The sequence below is a fragment of the Enoplosus armatus genome, chromosome 1 (genome assembly GCF_043641665.1).
Source record: "Enoplosus armatus isolate fEnoArm2 chromosome 1, fEnoArm2.hap1, whole genome shotgun sequence".
Taxonomy (NCBI): Eukaryota; Metazoa; Chordata; class Actinopteri; order Centrarchiformes; family Enoplosidae; genus Enoplosus; species Enoplosus armatus.
In genome coordinates, this window is record NC_092180.1 from 24,687,351 (window position 1) to 24,704,770 (window position 17,420).

Genomic DNA, 17,420 nt, shown 5'->3' on the forward strand with positions numbered 1-17,420 from the left:
ACAGTGTTCTGTCGTAAACAACGTAAGACGTCACTGACGGGACGTCAGGTCAAAGGACGCGCTCATTTTCTTCTTCTCCTTCTAAATTCACTGCAGACAAGACACTTCTGGTGTATTGCTGCTGCCACCTGCTGTTATATTGTTAAACTGCACCTTAAATAACATTCATGCAGCGGTGTTAAGTAGTGAAGTACTAGAGGTAAAAGATTGAAGTATTTAAATGCTTCTTGAACATGAAACATTTCTTGAACATATGTAAATATGCATTAACCTGCAAAACATATATTGTTGTAGGTGGCCTAACAAACAGCTGGAAAGCTAATGTATCATATTTTTATGTAATTGCTTTACATTTTGTATGTCTAGGTCTATTCTGCAAAGTAGTAACTTATAACTGCAGCCATAGAGGAGTAAAATGGCGTTCATCTTCTTGGACTCCAGGGATATCCCACTGTACCTCTTCAGTGGCCAGGACCAGTCCTCCATCATTACACCATTCTGTCGTGGATCCAGTTTTATATTTAGCTGTATGACCACTGTACTGCACTGGTAATGATGTAGTTTGAGGCAGTGCTTGTGCCATAGACCCAGGGAGGGAAACATTTTTAAATTTGTCTTATTGTACCTGCACACCTCCAACACCCATTAAACAATGCAAACAGAGTTAAAGCGAAATGTTTACCCTTACTAGCATTGTTTAAAATGTGGCAGTGGGAGCACAAATGATACACACTTCCCAACAAAGACGAGCAGTGAAGCAGTTTGCATACAATTTTATTCATCTTAAATCTTGTGTAGAAAAAAAGAATCAGAGAAACAGACATTCTCTTTTCCTTCAGCCAATAATTTTCCCCAGTACTCAGAATATATTGATAACGGGAAAAAATTCTTACAACAGCATGTACAAAAGAAAACCAAAATGAAACCGCAGTCTAGCAGACCATTTCAATAGAAATGCAAGAGTTGGAAGGCTATGAATAATTTACACACATCAAAATCTTGGTAACAAATTGGCCATCAATGTAACAAAAAGAGGGGGGGGGGGCAAAGAGATTTGCTCGATTTTATGTCCGCTCTGTGAGGTGTTCCAGTGGTAAAAGTGAGGCAAAAATCAGACCACAAACACTGAAATACCCATCCTGTTCTAACCAGAACCCAAATCACTGAAACCACAAACCTGCCTTGTTAGGGGAGGAAAAAGACTCTAGTCAGGATGCTTTTTACTGGGATTATGATCGCCATGGCAACAGGTCTAGACACAAGGAACAACGCCAACGTCCCGTAATGGCGGTAAAGAACATGAAGAGTATCTCAACAAACGCCAGAAGAGGAAGTAATATAAGTGAGATCATTATACCAAAAAAAAAAAAAACTTCATTAACTACCTCCTCGGGTTACCAGATGTGTTACCATAGCAACCAGCACAGATCATTAGCTAGCTCTCAGGTCACACACGTCTTTGGACAATCCGCTAATGACTGACCTCCTTCTAATGAAGAATCACAAACTTCCAGTGAACATTAAAGCCCAGGTGAGTATGCAGGAATGTGTCCCGTCAGTTCATTCTTTCTTACAGACGATGGAAAATTGGACACGTCATTAACAGTTAACATGTCTTGTGATGATTTACACTGTACCAAATACTAGAAGCAGTAAGTATTGACAAAATAATGTCATAAATACGTGTTGTGTTGAAAGTTAACCAGTGTAAACTGTCCCAAACTATACACACAGATCCCCAAAAAAGCCATCCTCCATCCTTTTTTTGTTTTTTGTTTTTAGCAGCCACAAGCGACCAACAGGAGTCCCATAATGTCCCTCTATATGTCACACTGGAAACATTGACAAAAAGCTGTCAACTTGCAGTCCTGTATATTCATGCCTCCAATTCCATTCCTTATGTGTCAAAATGTTTAAACAAGATATAGTGACAGCATTTTATTCAGACACATACCTAAACCAGAAAAAAAAAAACTCGCTTCCTGCTTAAAAGGAGCACGATCCAAAACCACAATGTTACAAGCCATATATGGATTTTAAAAGAAACATTTTCTTTCCCACCTGACACCTTCTGGTAGCCCCAGTTCGTGCCTCTCATGTATTACCATCACAATCGAGTCACACAGCTAAGCATCCAATTTCTTTCTTTTATTATCAATTATATTTGTCTATATTTATGTTACATTGTATAATTTTATATTTTCAGACTGAATAATGTGTTAATATTTTTCTCCTGTTGTACAAACAAAGCAAGGAGATATGTCATTTCCATCTACCTGGATAAGTAAAAATAGTCCCAACTTGGGAAACGGGTTAAAAATCTTTTTTTAAACTTTTTTTTCCCATCCAAGTTGTAAGAAGACGTTTGAGGATTCTGATAACAAAGTATTTGTTTTTCGGAAAAACAGATGCATAGCAACGTGACCAGAATGTAATGGAGATGTGTTATACAGACATTATAATCTACAAGGAGCCTGACTGATTTGATTGATTATCTGCAGAATTGAGTCATATGTACCAACATTAACCCGGTTTCCCTATTGGCCATCGTGTTTCTGTGCCCCCCCGCCCCAGGATGGTTTGGTTTGTGGTTTGAATTTGACCATATTAACAGCACTCAGTAAGATCGTCATTACAGCAGGACAACACGGATGAGATGTTTCGTTTTCCTGTACATGAAACGAGATTGGAAAAAAAAAAAGTGAGGTAGATGGATGGAATAACAAAACCTTCCCCCAAAAGAGCATCAAAATATCAGAAGAAAACAAACTTGTGGGGAATTTGTACAGTGATTTACATTTCACAAAAAAAAGTAACATAAATAACCAAGGAACATCTGGGCTGGGAATCCAAACTTTTTGAGGTGAATGAGCCTTTAATATCTATTCCATGTGGTCCTCTCTGATCGTACTCGTCTTCATGTTTCAGTGTTCGTCCGTAAACCTTAATAAAGCAGTCTGTTCCATGATGTTCAGCACAGGGATCTCCAGTTAGTTAGTTCTCTGATCAATTGTTTAGATTTAGTGTTTTAATAAAAGAGCACGTTCAGGAGAAGAGAAGAGCCCCATCAGCATTTGTCCCTATTATGAATCCTTTTAGTGTCATCCTCAGTTTTGATATCTTATTTTTCCTAAAAGCATTAAACAAATCTCTCAGTGCTGTAAGATAATTCCACTTATTTCTCAACCCAATTTAAACTTAAGCAATTGTCTACAAACACATGTTAATATGTTGAAAAAGATAAATAATGTGGATTCCTCCAGCAGCATACAGAACACCACCCTTGATTCAAGAGAGTAGTTGATTAGCAGAAAGTGAAATTGTCCTACAGACAGGTTTTTGCACTTGCCTTCAGAAAAATAAGACGTTAAGGCTCGCTGCTACATTAAATAAATTCTATTTTGTATTTACTTTGTACCTTGAACCCAGTGTTATTACATAGCACAAATATATGGAGGACGTGTCAAAAATAGAACTGTCATCATCACATATCCTTTCTAAAACTTTACTTATTTTACTCCTCTAATGTCTTTCACTAGCTAATTTTATTTTTCAACTCCTTAGTTTTCCTTTTTTTGCTCTTGGTACATCATATGCTTCCCATTTCCCCAATGCTTGTATGATAACAACATTGCCATGTCCATGTGTAGTTAGGCAAATCATCGGTCCAAGGTTTGGATGTGTGTGACAGACACCATGCTTTTATCTTCGTCTTCAAGTGCACGTCTCTTCTCTTCATCACGGACTAGATTGGAAATAAGTCTTAGTCTTTGTGTTGGGTTATCCTTGACATTTTGCAGCAGCATGTAATTTAATTATTCTTTTCTCATAATAAACAAAAGCTCTAAGTAGCATTAGCTTGCTGGCTAAAGTGCTTTAGCTACTGTTACAAGAGTTTCTACACCGATGCTACAGCAGTATGCAGTACAATATATGGATGATTAACATCACATGCACTTGCTGGTGTGCTTTTATGAGAAATGACAAATGATTAAATATGTGGAAAGACCCAAAAGAAGGAAAACTGAGGAGTTGGAAAATAAAATGAACTAGTGTGATATAAACAGAAGAGTAAAATACATTTTAATTTATTTAAATTTTAATCTTTTTATACTAACAAATTGGAGGTAAAAGGAAAATCCATCTCAATTAACTAATTAACTAAGAATATTACTTATTGGTTATTCAGTTACATTTGGACTAGTAACCTTTTACGACATTTTGTCGGACCCATTCAAAACTTGAAAAAACCCCTTCTGCTGTTGTTAGAAACACTGCTTTTGTCTAATGATCAAAGAAAGAATCAGACAAAGGTTAACACGCACACGCACACACACACACACACACACACACACACACACACACACACACACACACACACACACACACAAGGCTGGATGTCTCAAGGTATGACAGCACAAAAAAGGAAGAAAAAAAAAAAGGAAGAAAAAAAGGAAAGTAGAAAAGGATTTCACTTTTCTCTTTGACCTGAGATTTAGTTGGGACTCAGCAGTGATGCCTGACCTCTGACTTGAGTGTGTGTGTATATATATATATATATATACATACACACACCCTAGAGGACAGAGGCTGAGGCGTCCCGAGAGAACACAAGAACATCGATGGTCATTTGGTACCATCACTGTCCTCTAGTCAGATGGGAGGGGAAGTTACCGGTGTTTCAAAACACAAGGCAAACTGTCGTACCTTTACGCGAACACAGAAACGAAACCAGCTCAGATACACTTTACACAATTACAAGCATTAAAAAAATGGACTGTAGTGGAAACGTTCGTAGATCCAACCTGAAGGAGTTTTTTTTCTCTTTTTATATATAGATATTAACTATATTACAACCACAAGAGAAATAAGGAATAGCAGCTTCTTTCTGTACATGAGGAATGTCTCCAACCGTATAAAAGTTAGAAAAGTGACACAAACAACTGGTGCGTACATAAATGCTCTGCCCACGTAGAGATGTTGTAAATGTTGGAGACTAATGACTAGTCTAAAAAAATACCTGTTTTTATACAACAACAAGGAACTTGCTCTGAACTTGAAGCAAATCCCGATTGAGAGACTTTATAGATATAGTGTTCATATTTGTTTTCCTCTTAATGCTCTTCCCTCCTCAAGGATTTTTTTTGCTTCTTTATTGACTGGATTTGGCGTTTAAACCGTAACAGAACAGCACCTTGTGAGAGGATGTGGCTCAATTTCAGATAAACTGATGTAACCAAGGTCCACAACATCAATTTGATAAAATAGCTGTAGATATTAAACAGCAATGGAGGAGTACTGTAGGGCTGTACAGGAAGGAACTATCCCTTTGATCATAGATTTTAAGAATGGCGTGGTAGCAGATACAAGTGCTTTTTTTTTTTTTGCTTCCATTTCCAATCCGGTGTCTTGGAGAATTACAGGGCAAGACTGCAGAAGAGAAAAGGTACAAAAAGTACAATTTTGGCAACAAATTTGGCAGATTTGACCTTTCTCCCTCTTGTCGTTTGTTTCAGCGGATTGGCTGTTGACCCGGCATTACGCTGACACCCAGCCAGCAGCGCAACAAGACTGCTGAGCGACCCTGGCCTCTCTTAAGTGCTTTTTCATTAGATATGCTTAACAGTTTCACCATAATGCCCGCCCAAAAGCGACCAAAACGCCGGTCATTTATAAAGGCCTACACATTTTGTTTTCCCATTTGGAAATACATATAAAAAAGTAACAAACAACAATTTATAAAATAAGTTCAGCCATAAAGAGAGGGCGAGAACTCCCCCAAATGATTTTTAACCTTTTCTTTCTTTTACTGTTTTTTTGGTCTTCCCACTCAGCAGCAAGGGCAGTGTCACGTCTGACAGCCAGCTGGTAGAAACCAAAACTAGAATAATATGAAAAAAGTGAGTGGAGGTACAGCAGAACATGGACTTAGTGACAGTTTTCTCCACCTTCCTGTGAGATCCCACCCGCTGAGACATCAGGTTCTGCAGAGCAGCAGGTGCAGGGTTTACAGTCTGGTGGGTGTCCAATCAGCAGGCAGAGGACTGTGGGAGAGGCATGGCGCGTTCGTTTTTGCGTCCTCCATTCATGTGGGCGTACGGCGGCAATTCGTCCAGAGACGGCCGCACCGTGACGCCTGAGCCTGTCCCAAGTCCTGACCCTGCTGCAATGCCCGCCCCCGACAGCCCGTTGACCGCCTGCTGGCCGGAGGGCTGCTCGTCCATGGCAGCGGTCGACGTACAGGGAGAGGAGGGGGAGCTGGGGGCTAGCGAGGGGGCGGGTGGAGCCTCTGAGCTCGGGGAGGGTGGGGTCTGTTGGGGGACTGGGGTTTGCTGTGGCTGTGTGGAAGAAGGGGGGTCCAGGGGAACGTCATCCATCTTGTCCATCTTGTCCAGGTGGAGCTGCGGAGCTTCAGCCGGCTTGTTGTCGGCGCTGTAAAAGAAACTAGCCTCTCTGAAAGATGGCTCCAGCTCATCCTTTATGCTGCTGATGATCTCCACAAAGGCTGGACGCATCTTAGGATTGTACTGCCAACACATTCGCATCAGCTCGAACCTGCACACACACACCCACACACACACACACACGCAGGTTAGCCCAGTCAACATGTCCTCCAGTAGTAATGACTCTATGCTGAGGAACTGCACCTTCCTACCGACAAGCCAATATTTACATTTGCCAAATGTTTGCTTTCTCTTGCTAAAACGGCTGCATGTAGCCCCCCCCCTGCTTCTTGTTTATGAAGCACAGAGTCGATGCTGCTTTCACCAGGGTCCAGCAGCTGGCACAGCGCGCTGTACATCAAGCCAGGATGAAATGTTAGATATGCTCTTGGTTTCTACTTATGCAATGACAAAGCTTACAAAATGTGATCTAAGACAAATGCTGTCTTCTGTGAGACAACATTTCCTCTGTGATTAAAAGCTTTACTTTCAATGCACTTGTATAACAATGTGTACTTATAAAGTGTACTATTATGTGTACTTATGCTACAGGACTAATGTTAAAAATGTGTTTCTATTGTTGGAGTACAGCAACAGCAAGCAAGATTAGAAAGTGGTATTAGAATAGTTAATAATATAATAGTTCAGCATTTTGGGAAATTATTTACTTTCTTGCTGAGAGTCAGATGAGAAGATTAATACCACTCCAGCAGCTAGTTAGCTTAGCTTAGCACAGACTGGAAACAGGGGGGAAACTAGCTAGCCTGGCTATGTCCACAGGTACAGACACACTCCTAAAATACTTTTACATTTCAGTGTGTGGACAGTTTAAACAAACAACATATAACATGTTAATTAGTGAGCTTTAGATGTGTTGGCAGGTAGATTATGTCACCTTTGGACAGAGCCAGGCTAGCCGTTTACCCCTGCTGCCAGTCATTAAGCTAAGCTAACCAGCTGCTGGCTGTAGCTACATAGTTTTTATATTTATATATTTATAGACAACATATTATTTTTAAATGACTGCTGTTAGAGAACCCTGTGCCTTCACATTTGTTCTCCTCGTGACTTCACCATCTGATGCTTCCGCAATGTTTGGTGGCCAACTCTTTTGATGGGGATTTATTCTCTATACAGCACTGTGGTAAGGAAATCCCAGTGACCGCCGAAGGGCAGCACTGCTGCTTCACTGTTTGCGTCAATAAACAGTAGTCACTTATGATTTAACAAGCAAAGCAGAGGAGAACCTAGCCGACAGGAAGACATTGGCTTGTGGATAGAAATGTGTGTGTGAGTTGGTGTCTTACAGCATGTCCGGACAGTTCTGTGGTTTCTCCAGCAGCCCTCCCTCCATGACGAAGCGGAGCACCTGCTCATTGGACAGACCTTGGTAGGGCTGCTCTGCCAGAGTGGCAATCTCCCACAGTACAACCCCGAATGACCTACGCAGAGGGAGAGAGACAGGGGGTTAAATCAGTGCGTCTTCCATAATCACTACCATACTCCGAACATATTTTCTGGAAGCTGCAAACACAGAAAATGAGGCCATGTGTGTGTTTGTGTGTGTTTGTTTGTGCTTGTGTGCGTCTGCTTACCAGACATCGGAGTTGGTGGTGAAGACTCCGTCCTTCAGAGACTCGGGTGACATCCACCGGACAGGGAGCAAACCCTTACCACCTTTACGGTAGTAATCTGTCTCATAGATGTCTCTGGTCATGCCAAAATCTACAAACACACAGGGAGAAAGCAAAGCATTGACAACATCTGTAAAAAAAACAACTCCATAATATTTGATGACGGTTTTAAAAAGCTGAATCAAAGGTTGTTGTCCTTGTTGTGTTGTGTTGTGTGGGCCTACATTCCACAGGAGGGCGCACTTTACTGACATTATAGGCCTAGACGTATTACTACAGCAACCATAATCCCTTGGAGATTACTCTGTACTGGTGTTACAGACCTTCAAAGATGACGTTGTTACCATAATTGTCTAGATGATGCTCTAGACCTTTTCAGATTCAACAAGGTTACACATTCAAAATGGGTTAGATCCTATTCTCTGATAGGAAATCAGTCTGCTAACATGATGTTTACTTGCATCACATTCACACCGAAGAGGTCGGCTCTGGATCTGGGGATAAAAACCTGGGATGGTGATTTGGTTGTTCAGTAGTTACAATTTCACTTAATGAGCATGCTCCTAACTCCCTCCCACTTCTACTCCATAGCTGACAGTGACCTCTGACCTCCTTACAGCCTAGGGGTGGGAATCACCAGAGGCCCCACCATACCATATTATCACGATATGATATTGCGATTTATTTTATTTACATTTATTACCTTTTTCAAATGCAAATTATGTCCCCAAAGGAAAGACTTTGTCAAAATCTGTTTTATCTAATTAGATAAAGTTTTTAGTCTGTTCATGTCACTTCAATCATTTTTACTGCAGTAAAATGGGAAATGTCAGAAATGTGGCATGCCCCTGACAAACTGAACTGTTTGTACTCCAGTCTACATAGTCCAACTTAACTGAAAGCAAACGTGTGAGGACTGCTGTACTATTACAGGTATTTTGAACAATGCAACTGGTACAAAAAAGTAGTAATAATAATAATAATTCATAATTCAGATCGATACTTGGCATCAGTGTAATGATACAACATTGCCACATAAAATATCACAATACTATACTGTATTGATTTGTTCCCCCCAACCCTATTACAGCCTTTTACCTCCTATCTTAACAGTGAAGTCCTCGGCCACCATGCAGTTTCTGGCCGCCAGATCTCTGTGGACAAACTTGTTGGCGTTGAGGTAAGCCATGCCGTCAGCGATCTGCCCGGCCATCTGAAGCATCTTCTTCAGGGGAGGGAGAGACAGGCTCGACCATTGTTGCTGGGGACAGAGACAGATGGGAGAGAGTAAGTTCTCAGAAGAAGAGCAAAATCCTGTAGCTGAGCCAAAGGTTATCAATTCCCTTAGAATATACACTGTATTTAAAAAAATCATTTTCTTGACCACATAATAGAGCGGCCTATAAAGAATAATAAAAGCCTAAGATTACTTTGTAGTTACAGTAAAACTGCCCTGCATTGCACTGCAGCACTGGCCAAATAATGCATTGTGATATCTCTTATATTCTGTCACAGACGGTTAAAAACAGACCGCTGATTCTTGTTGCATCCATCACTCCTATCATAAAAAGCATGACTGACTCTAGACATTGTTTTTCAGGGGAAAATTGAAAATTCATAAGGTGATGAGTTGTGCTCACGCTGATTCAAAGCCAGTCTCAGAGTGTCTGTCTTCACAGTTTGGTTATCAGGGGATTTGACACAAAGGCGATAGAGAGTTGAAACCATGATTATCACTCACATATGATTGGCTGAGTGCTGATTATATGATTGCAGTTATAGGAATTAGGCGTGTTGAGAAGCCTCCCAGCATGCACTGGGGCAAGAGATTGATGGAGATGATTTTATTTGTGTTCCTACATTGTTACAGGTGTTCAGATGATAAATCCTCATCATGATATCACAGTTAAACACCATGTTCTCTGGTTACATCCGTCTCTTAGCAGTCACAAAGTTTTAATTGAGTTTATGCGTTTCCTTTTTAGGGTGGCTTCTTTTTTTGAGGGTATTCATTTTATTTTGTTGTGTATCATATATATGTATTTAAACCGTGATAAATACACCAACAGATCGTAATGGTCTCTCAAAAATGTACATGTTCTCGTCTAAAAGCATCATACATTGAAGAAAATGGGTGTTTTGTATCTGGACATGGGTTCATAAGTGGAGATTCACCCTAAAATGTCTTGATCATGATCCAGCTAACTGTGAATGAGTCTGCACATGTGCAGGTTTGGGCTTTAGGACTTGTTGCTCAGACAACAGCAGGAGGTAAAATTTAAGTTGGCTTCGAGGATCTGAAAAATTCAGACTTTTGTCAAATCATCAACAATCAAATCAAGCCAACTCAGTTACCCACGTCCAAAGAGCAGAGACCTGGTGGGAAGGAGGTTATAAGTCAGACAGTACCTCTTTCGGTCGGAGGGAGCGTAGGTAACTCTTCAGGTCTCCTCGCGTCATCAGCTCCATGATGACCAGGGTGGGTTGACCCTGAGAAACCACTCCCAGGAGACGAACCTGCACCAAGCACAGCGACCTTCGTCTTTGATTTATAAACCATGTGTGTAAAGTGCTGTTAGTGTTAATGTGTGTTTACGTGTGTGTGTGTGTGTGTGTGTGTGTGTGTGTGTGTGTGTGTGTGTGTACATACCACGTGGTGACAGTTGAACTCCTTCATGACAGAGGCTTCATTGAGGAACTCTATTCTCTCCCTCATGCTGGCCGACTCGTTGACAGTCTTAATGGCGACACGGGTCTCTGGTTCATCTTTGACCACGCCCTTCGCCAAGCCCTCGTACACCATCCCAAAGGACCCCTGGCCCAGCTCCCGACTCAGGGCGATCTTCTCTCGTGCCACCTCCCATTCGTCTGGTACATACACTGGAAAGAAAAAAAGCTGTGTTATTAAAGACCCTGCATAGATGTTTTCACTTATTCTGACAACACTAAGAAAACTGAGCATTTTTCACACACACACAATCAGACACACACACACACACACTCACTTTCTGCAGCGCTGAAGTACTCTGGGTTGACAGAGGCGTACAGGACTCCATTTCCAAGACGGTCACTGTTCCTGACCGAAACAAAAACAAGTGTTTTCAGACACACACACACACACACCACATGCATGCATACTTTTGGGATCTGCATTGTGTATAATCATACCTATCACAGTTTGAGCTTCCAAAGAATGCTGGCAAAATGCAATACTGAAAAAGTTCTGTGTGACAAATAAAACATTTGCAAAACTTATTTTATTCCTTAAAGAACTGTTTCAGCATGGCAGGAGTCAGCATTACTGTCCTGCATACATTCATTTCTTTATATCACTACATTGTCTCCCAGTGCTCAAATCACATAGAGATATTTGTTTTGTCATCTTGTTTTCTTCAAGGTAAATATTTTGACACAAACACTAGCTAAATATCACAAGGCACAACCACAAATCCAAGTGGGTGCCGATCACAAAGCAGTGCAAATTCTAGCTGCATTTGCCACTTGGTTTTATGGACTATAATTGGTAGAATTGTTTTGTTTGGTTTGAGTGGTTTGAGATTGAATATGGATCTTAATGTGACCACACAGACCATTAGCAACTGGTTGAAACATTTATTCTAGAGGAGGGAAAATGTTCAGCCATCCTCACCAGGCGTCCTCTATACGTTTATGTTTCTGCTACATGATATTCTGCATCTTATGTTTTGCTTTGTTTCTATTCGTTTTATACAATTGCTGTGCTTTACACATATAACTACAGTACACAGAAACACGCACCTTTTCCTGTTGAGGACCACCAGCATTGCGACGAAAAGGCAGATGAAGAGGATGATGGCGATGGGAACAAAGATCATAGCGTAGAGGACGTTTTCATATCCTGTTGGGTCAAACACTTTGATTACTTGAATTGTTAAAGTTAACATCATTTCTGTGCTGTTAGGATAGTGTGCAGATACATAGGAGTGATGCAGTTTGATGATGCACGACAGTGTGCGTCTTACGTTCAGCCACGTAGAGATCCAGAGAGTGCGTCCAGGAACCGTTGCCGGCCAATGAAGTGGCTCTCACTCGGACAGAGTAGTTTCCTGGACTGAGGTTTGACAGCCGAACGCCGCGCTGGGTCTGATACGTCTGACCAGAGACACATTCGTGCTTCTCGGTCTGACACACACACACACACACACACACACACACACACACACACACACACACACACACACACACACACACACACACGAGAACACAAACAAAAAAGAAAGTGTATTATAGACTGAATTTTACAAATCCAGGACCTACTGTTTCTCATCTTTACTATGAAATAAATAGTAAGGACACAGTTTACAGTGCCAGGCTCCTCCCTCATGATTAATAAAAGTTCACCATGTCTGGTCATTGGGTCAGCTGACAATATGTACTTATAAGACCAATTACTGCCACTTAACAGGTGTGGTTGCGGTTTCTTAGTTTTTATGGTTGTGTTTCTGATACTTCACTCCAGTTTACTGGGTTAATCTGTTCTGATTCATGACCAAAACTGCAACAATACGAGCATGTACTATTTCTACATTACATTCTGTGTGTCAGGATCCACCTTGCACTACTGTCAGACCATTAGGTCACGCTTAGATGTTGCATCCATGAATTGGTGGAAGGCTTCATGTAAAAGACCACTATGTACTTGATAATAAATATGGCCTTAAGAACAAAACATCTTCATTACGTAGTATGAGTACTCATCAGATGGACATCATGAAAAATACAAAAAATAAAAAACAAAAATGAAAAACTGTTCTTTATCAAGGGAGAGATCAGAGATCAATTTTGATTCTTCTCTGATTTCTTCTCAACCTACAAATGAGGGGGCAACAGACTACTTTAGTCTATCAAGCAAAATAAATGGTATTATTAAAAGGGGACTCCAACTCCTCCAACTAAATGACAGAAGGGTCAACCAGCATTTTGCTCAGATGTGAACACTGCTAATAAATACATTCTGAACAAACGTGACTTTTGAATTCATTTTCTGGCTTCCTAGTTCTTGTCAAAACACATCAGGTCCTCAGTGAGATGGCAGGCAGATGTACAGATGTCTCACCTCAGTAGCCAGTTTAAACTTGATCTCATACATGAGGATGAGTCCGTTGGGATGAGGTGGCTCTGGCCAACGCAGAAACACCCAGTCCTCGTGGCCCTCCCAGGTCACTGGGCCGGGAATGTCATCAGCCTTTTCTGGAGAACAGTAGGGAAAATAGGTTACCATGGTGAACGCAGAGGTCAGAGGTTTGATTCCAGCAACAGCCATGTGTATCCAGCGGATTTTTCAACATCTTCAGTGGCAAGTTAATCCTAAAATTCACCAGCTACCTTTAGCGTTTCAGCAGGAAAGACTACTGTGATTACACTACAGTGCTGGTAAACATGACAATTAGTAAGTACTACAACTGTAAACAGATTCTCCTCTAACCTGCAGGCTTGGTTCTGGAGAAGACAAACTCTGCCGCGCTGCAGCGTTGGACCTGTCGATTGCAGGCGTGAATGTCGATGCGGTAAACTGTGAACGGTTGGAGGCCAGAGATCTGCAGCTCACGCTCCGTCACCGATTGCTCCACAAACTCAAACTCTCTGTCCGCGGGCTCCACATCCGCGGCGCTGCTGTTACCGGCAGCCTGCAGAGGAGGAACAGTGCTGTTGGCGTGCAGCCGGTTGCGGCGGGAGTGAGTGGAGTTGGCCACGCCAAAGAGATCTCTACGGCGACGATCTGGTGGCCTGGAGGTGTGAGGAAGAGAACGGTAGAGTGGAGATACAAGAGGGGTAGGAGGAGGGATAGATGGAGGAGAAAGTTGTGAGAGAGAAGACAGAGGACAGTTTTAAGTTTCTGTTTCAGGGCAAGTGAGCAATGTTTTCCTTCTCTAACAGTTTCAGACAAAATGTGGACAAGTCTGTGGTATGTATGTCACATAAGCAGAGTTCAAAGACACAGTCCAGTTTACAAGGTGACACACACATTGAGCTGACAGGGAAATGCAGGAAAGGTGATGACACCTGTTGGTTATCTTCAGAAGTAAGTACATCCACCCCTTTGTTCTGTGTCTGCAAAACATACTTAGAACTAATTAACATCAACTGGACCAAGCTCTGCATGTGTGTGTGTGTGTGTGTGTGTGTGTGTGTGTGTGTGAGAGAGAGAGAGAGAGTGGAGACAAAGAGAGATAATGTGATGCAGATGTCTGAAGTGCGCGGCAGCAGGCCGACTCCCTAAATCAGACAGAAGCCAAAACATAATTTAGAAAAGCTCCCCATTTGTGCAGAAATTCATGTAGAAATTACAAGGAGGATGAAAAACGTGAGGACTGTATTGTCAGCCTCATTGGCCCCCCTTCTCTGGGTCACTAGGTTTTGTAAGCATAACTATATAAATGCCCCAAACTGAAGAAAGTTACAGATCTGCACTGAAGTGACCTTCAGGTAACAGCAGCGAAAAGAGTATTTTCTTTTGAGATCATCGTCAGTTTGGTTTAGACAAAACGGGGGGTTACACGTGAAGTTAAATGCTGTCATGGCCAATCCACAGCTGTGCCACACAATAAAGCAATGATGACGATGAGCCGCTTACCTTGGTGTGAAAATGGAGTTGTGCAGGAAGTTTTCGAAGACTTTTCGGTAGGAGGCGTCGGCAGCTTCGGCCTCCAGGTCCTCGACTGATTTGGGGCAGGGGCAGCAGGGGCCTTTGTCAGCCCCGTCGGGATCTGGCTTAGTGGGCTTGGTGTCCTCTTCCTGGTCTCCCACACCTATGGCAGCGATCCTTATGGGGATCTTCAGCTCTGGAGGAGGAAGCAGAGGATGCATTTAATGACAGGTGTACTAAACAAGTTGAGTTGGGTTGAGTGTATACATTTTGTGTGTGTGTGTGTGTGTGTGTGTGTGTACCTTTAGAGCAGTAGTTGTGCTGATACAGCTCTCTGTCTTCAGCTTGTTGCTGCCACCTGACCAGATAGTAGGTTTGGTTGCCGTTTGGTGCGACAGGGGGCGACCAACGCACCACCAACTGTGTGGATGAGTTAGAGTACGCCCGCACATCCTGAGGCATGGAGGGCGCTGAAAGAGAGACCAAAAAACGAAGCGATTCTGATCTCAGTGTCACTCTGCGGCTGCTTGGAAACGCTTTCTCTCCTTCAGGCTGGGATGCACAGTCCGCCAGTGCAGATGTGATTCTCTGACATCACGTTGATGCTATGGCTTTACAGAACAGCTGGATTTATTTAAAGCAGTCTTCCGTGTCATCTAATTATATGATAGCTTTTGTAAATCAGTTTTTCTCCATCCCTTTGAGTTGCAGCTGTGTTTACTAAAACAGGCTTCTTCTCCATCTCCTTACACCATCGTTGGATTACATCCAGAAGTGCTATCACACACATCATGAAACAATCCCACAGCTATTTTGACAAACAACGTTTGAACAAACACAGAACATTTTACCTGTCAGTAAGTGTGTTCTGGTATATACTACAGCCACTTACTGTATGCAAGGTGAAACTGTATCGCTTCATCATTCCTGGGTCACAGTAATGTTTGTAATATCTTCTGTGATAATGCACTCTGAACTTTACAACTGGTTGCTTGTAACCTTGGTGACCTATGAAATTATATCTACCTGAAGGGCTGGTGCGGATGTAGACCACCTTGCTCTTGGCGCTCGGTATATGTTTGTCCTCCACCATGAGCGTGATGGCCTTAACGAACACGGCATACTGTGTCCAGGGCTTCAGGCTGGACAGCAGGACTCCTGGGTCTGAGTCCTTGTCCGGCCTCAGCTCCACGTCCACCATATTCCAGCTGTTGGAGCCACAGCCGTCCTGGCCCTCGAACTCTGTGATGTTCTGGTATGGCCTATAAGGAAATACGGTTAAAGTCAGTTAATTAAATCATTTACTTCTTGGCTTCTTGTTAATCATAGTTCTACATATTCACATATATTGTTAAAGAGACTGACTTTGAACGTATTCGTAATTGATATACACCCGTTTTATTCTTGTGTTCACATATATCACTGATGTAAACAAACCCTAAACAGCATTAGAAAACACAAAATGTGTTTCCATTAACCTGCGTTTATGCACATTTTTAATTTGCACATAAAAAGGGTTAGTTAAGAAGCAGACTTGGCAGATTAATCATGACAACAGAGTTTAATGGCACCCAACTGGAGAATTAGCACCACCTATTATTCATCTCAATAAGCTCAACTCCTAATATTTGCAGAGCAGTAGCGGATGGAAATGCATATTCATTTGCATTTTTCTGGAAATTTGTTTAAAATTTGCGCTACATTTGGATAGAAACTATTAATTCGTCAGATATCTTTTTTGTTCAGTGCATTTAAAGTGCTGTTAATCAACCTGACAGTGAGGTTCCAATAGATCTGATTTCTGCTTTTAAACAAGTCGATTGATAAGTTCCTGCTCCCATCACTGTTACAATGGGTACAACTCAGCCTGGGGAAGGAAGCAGCTAACAACTGGGGCCAATCTGAAAAACGTACGCCTCTTTGTAGTAGACGATAAAGCTGATGAGGTCTCTGTAGTCGGGGGGACGGTAGCGCTGCCAGGTCAGTTTGATCCTCGTGCTGCTGGTGCTGTTGGACTTAAACTTCAGGACAGCACTTTCACCTACAGAGAAAGGAATGAATCAAAGTACTTCAATACGTTTCGTTCAAAATGTGCAGCAATTAGTCTTGTTGACTGACATGTGGTGCAGAACATCAGGCTCAGATAAGGTGTTTGTAAACTAGAGTAACTCCTGTACATGCACTGGACCATAGCCATTTAAATTGCTGTGGTTTATAGACTGAAGCTCGTGTGACCCTTACAGCTGGCTCTGTCGCCGTTGTTTCGGAAGTCACTCTCGTCAAAGCGGCCCTGGATGCCCGTCTTCTCCCACATCTTGCGGATCTCGGACATGCAGAGCTTCGGGTTGGCTCTGAAGAACAGCTTTCCTGCCTTGATGGTGAGGTTGTGCTGCTTCCAGTCCCAAAGATACTGGAGCTGCTGGTTGTCAAATGCAGAGAAGGCGTACATGCTAGAGGGCAGAAAGAGGAGAGGATGAAATGATAATCAACAATGTGCTTCTTGAGTCTACATTCATTGTATAATGCTTCTGTGTTAGGTTATTGTGTGTATTGTGATTCATGCCAAGCTGACGGCCAACTTTCCCATCAATGACAATGCCTTATTTTCTGTGCATAATGGAAAACTGCACAATGAGGAGTCAAAGAATGAGGGTATATAGATGTAAAATCTCCTATAAGGCAGTTAGACAGTAGGGGGGGACACAGTGGGGTAAACGT

The 17,420-nt window shown here is 42.1% G+C and overlaps 1 protein-coding gene across 2 annotated transcripts in view; it reads right to left on the reverse strand.

Annotated features, from left to right (window-relative positions):
- Nucleotides 1-6,029: 6,029 nt before the first annotated feature.
- Nucleotides 6,030-17,420, reverse strand: part of igf1rb (insulin-like growth factor 1b receptor) — a 38,615-nt gene continuing 27,224 nt past the window's right edge. The window contains exons 6-21 of one of the 2 annotated variants that reach the window (XM_070903205.1): nt 16,944-17,152; nt 16,617-16,743; nt 15,729-15,964; nt 15,005-15,172; nt 14,691-14,898; nt 13,542-13,843; nt 13,173-13,306; nt 12,079-12,238; nt 11,855-11,954; nt 11,083-11,153; nt 10,728-10,957; nt 10,487-10,594; nt 9,176-9,338; nt 8,039-8,168; nt 7,751-7,885; nt 6,030-6,555 (exon numbers count right to left, since the gene is read on the reverse strand). In XM_070903205.1, coding sequence (XP_070759306.1) covers nt 6,030-6,555; nt 7,751-7,885; nt 8,039-8,168; nt 9,176-9,338; nt 10,487-10,594; nt 10,728-10,957; nt 11,083-11,153; nt 11,855-11,954; nt 12,079-12,238; nt 13,173-13,306; nt 13,542-13,843; nt 14,691-14,898; nt 15,005-15,172; nt 15,729-15,964; nt 16,617-16,743; nt 16,944-17,152 — 3,007 coding nt within the window. Of the gene's footprint in view, nt 6,556-7,750; nt 7,886-8,038; nt 8,169-9,175; nt 9,339-10,486; nt 10,595-10,727; nt 10,958-11,082; nt 11,154-11,854; nt 11,970-12,078; nt 12,239-13,172; nt 13,307-13,541; nt 13,844-14,690; nt 14,899-15,004; nt 15,173-15,728; nt 15,965-16,616; nt 16,744-16,943; nt 17,153-17,420 lie in introns of both variants that reach the window. The other variant, XM_070903213.1, reaches the window with a different exon arrangement.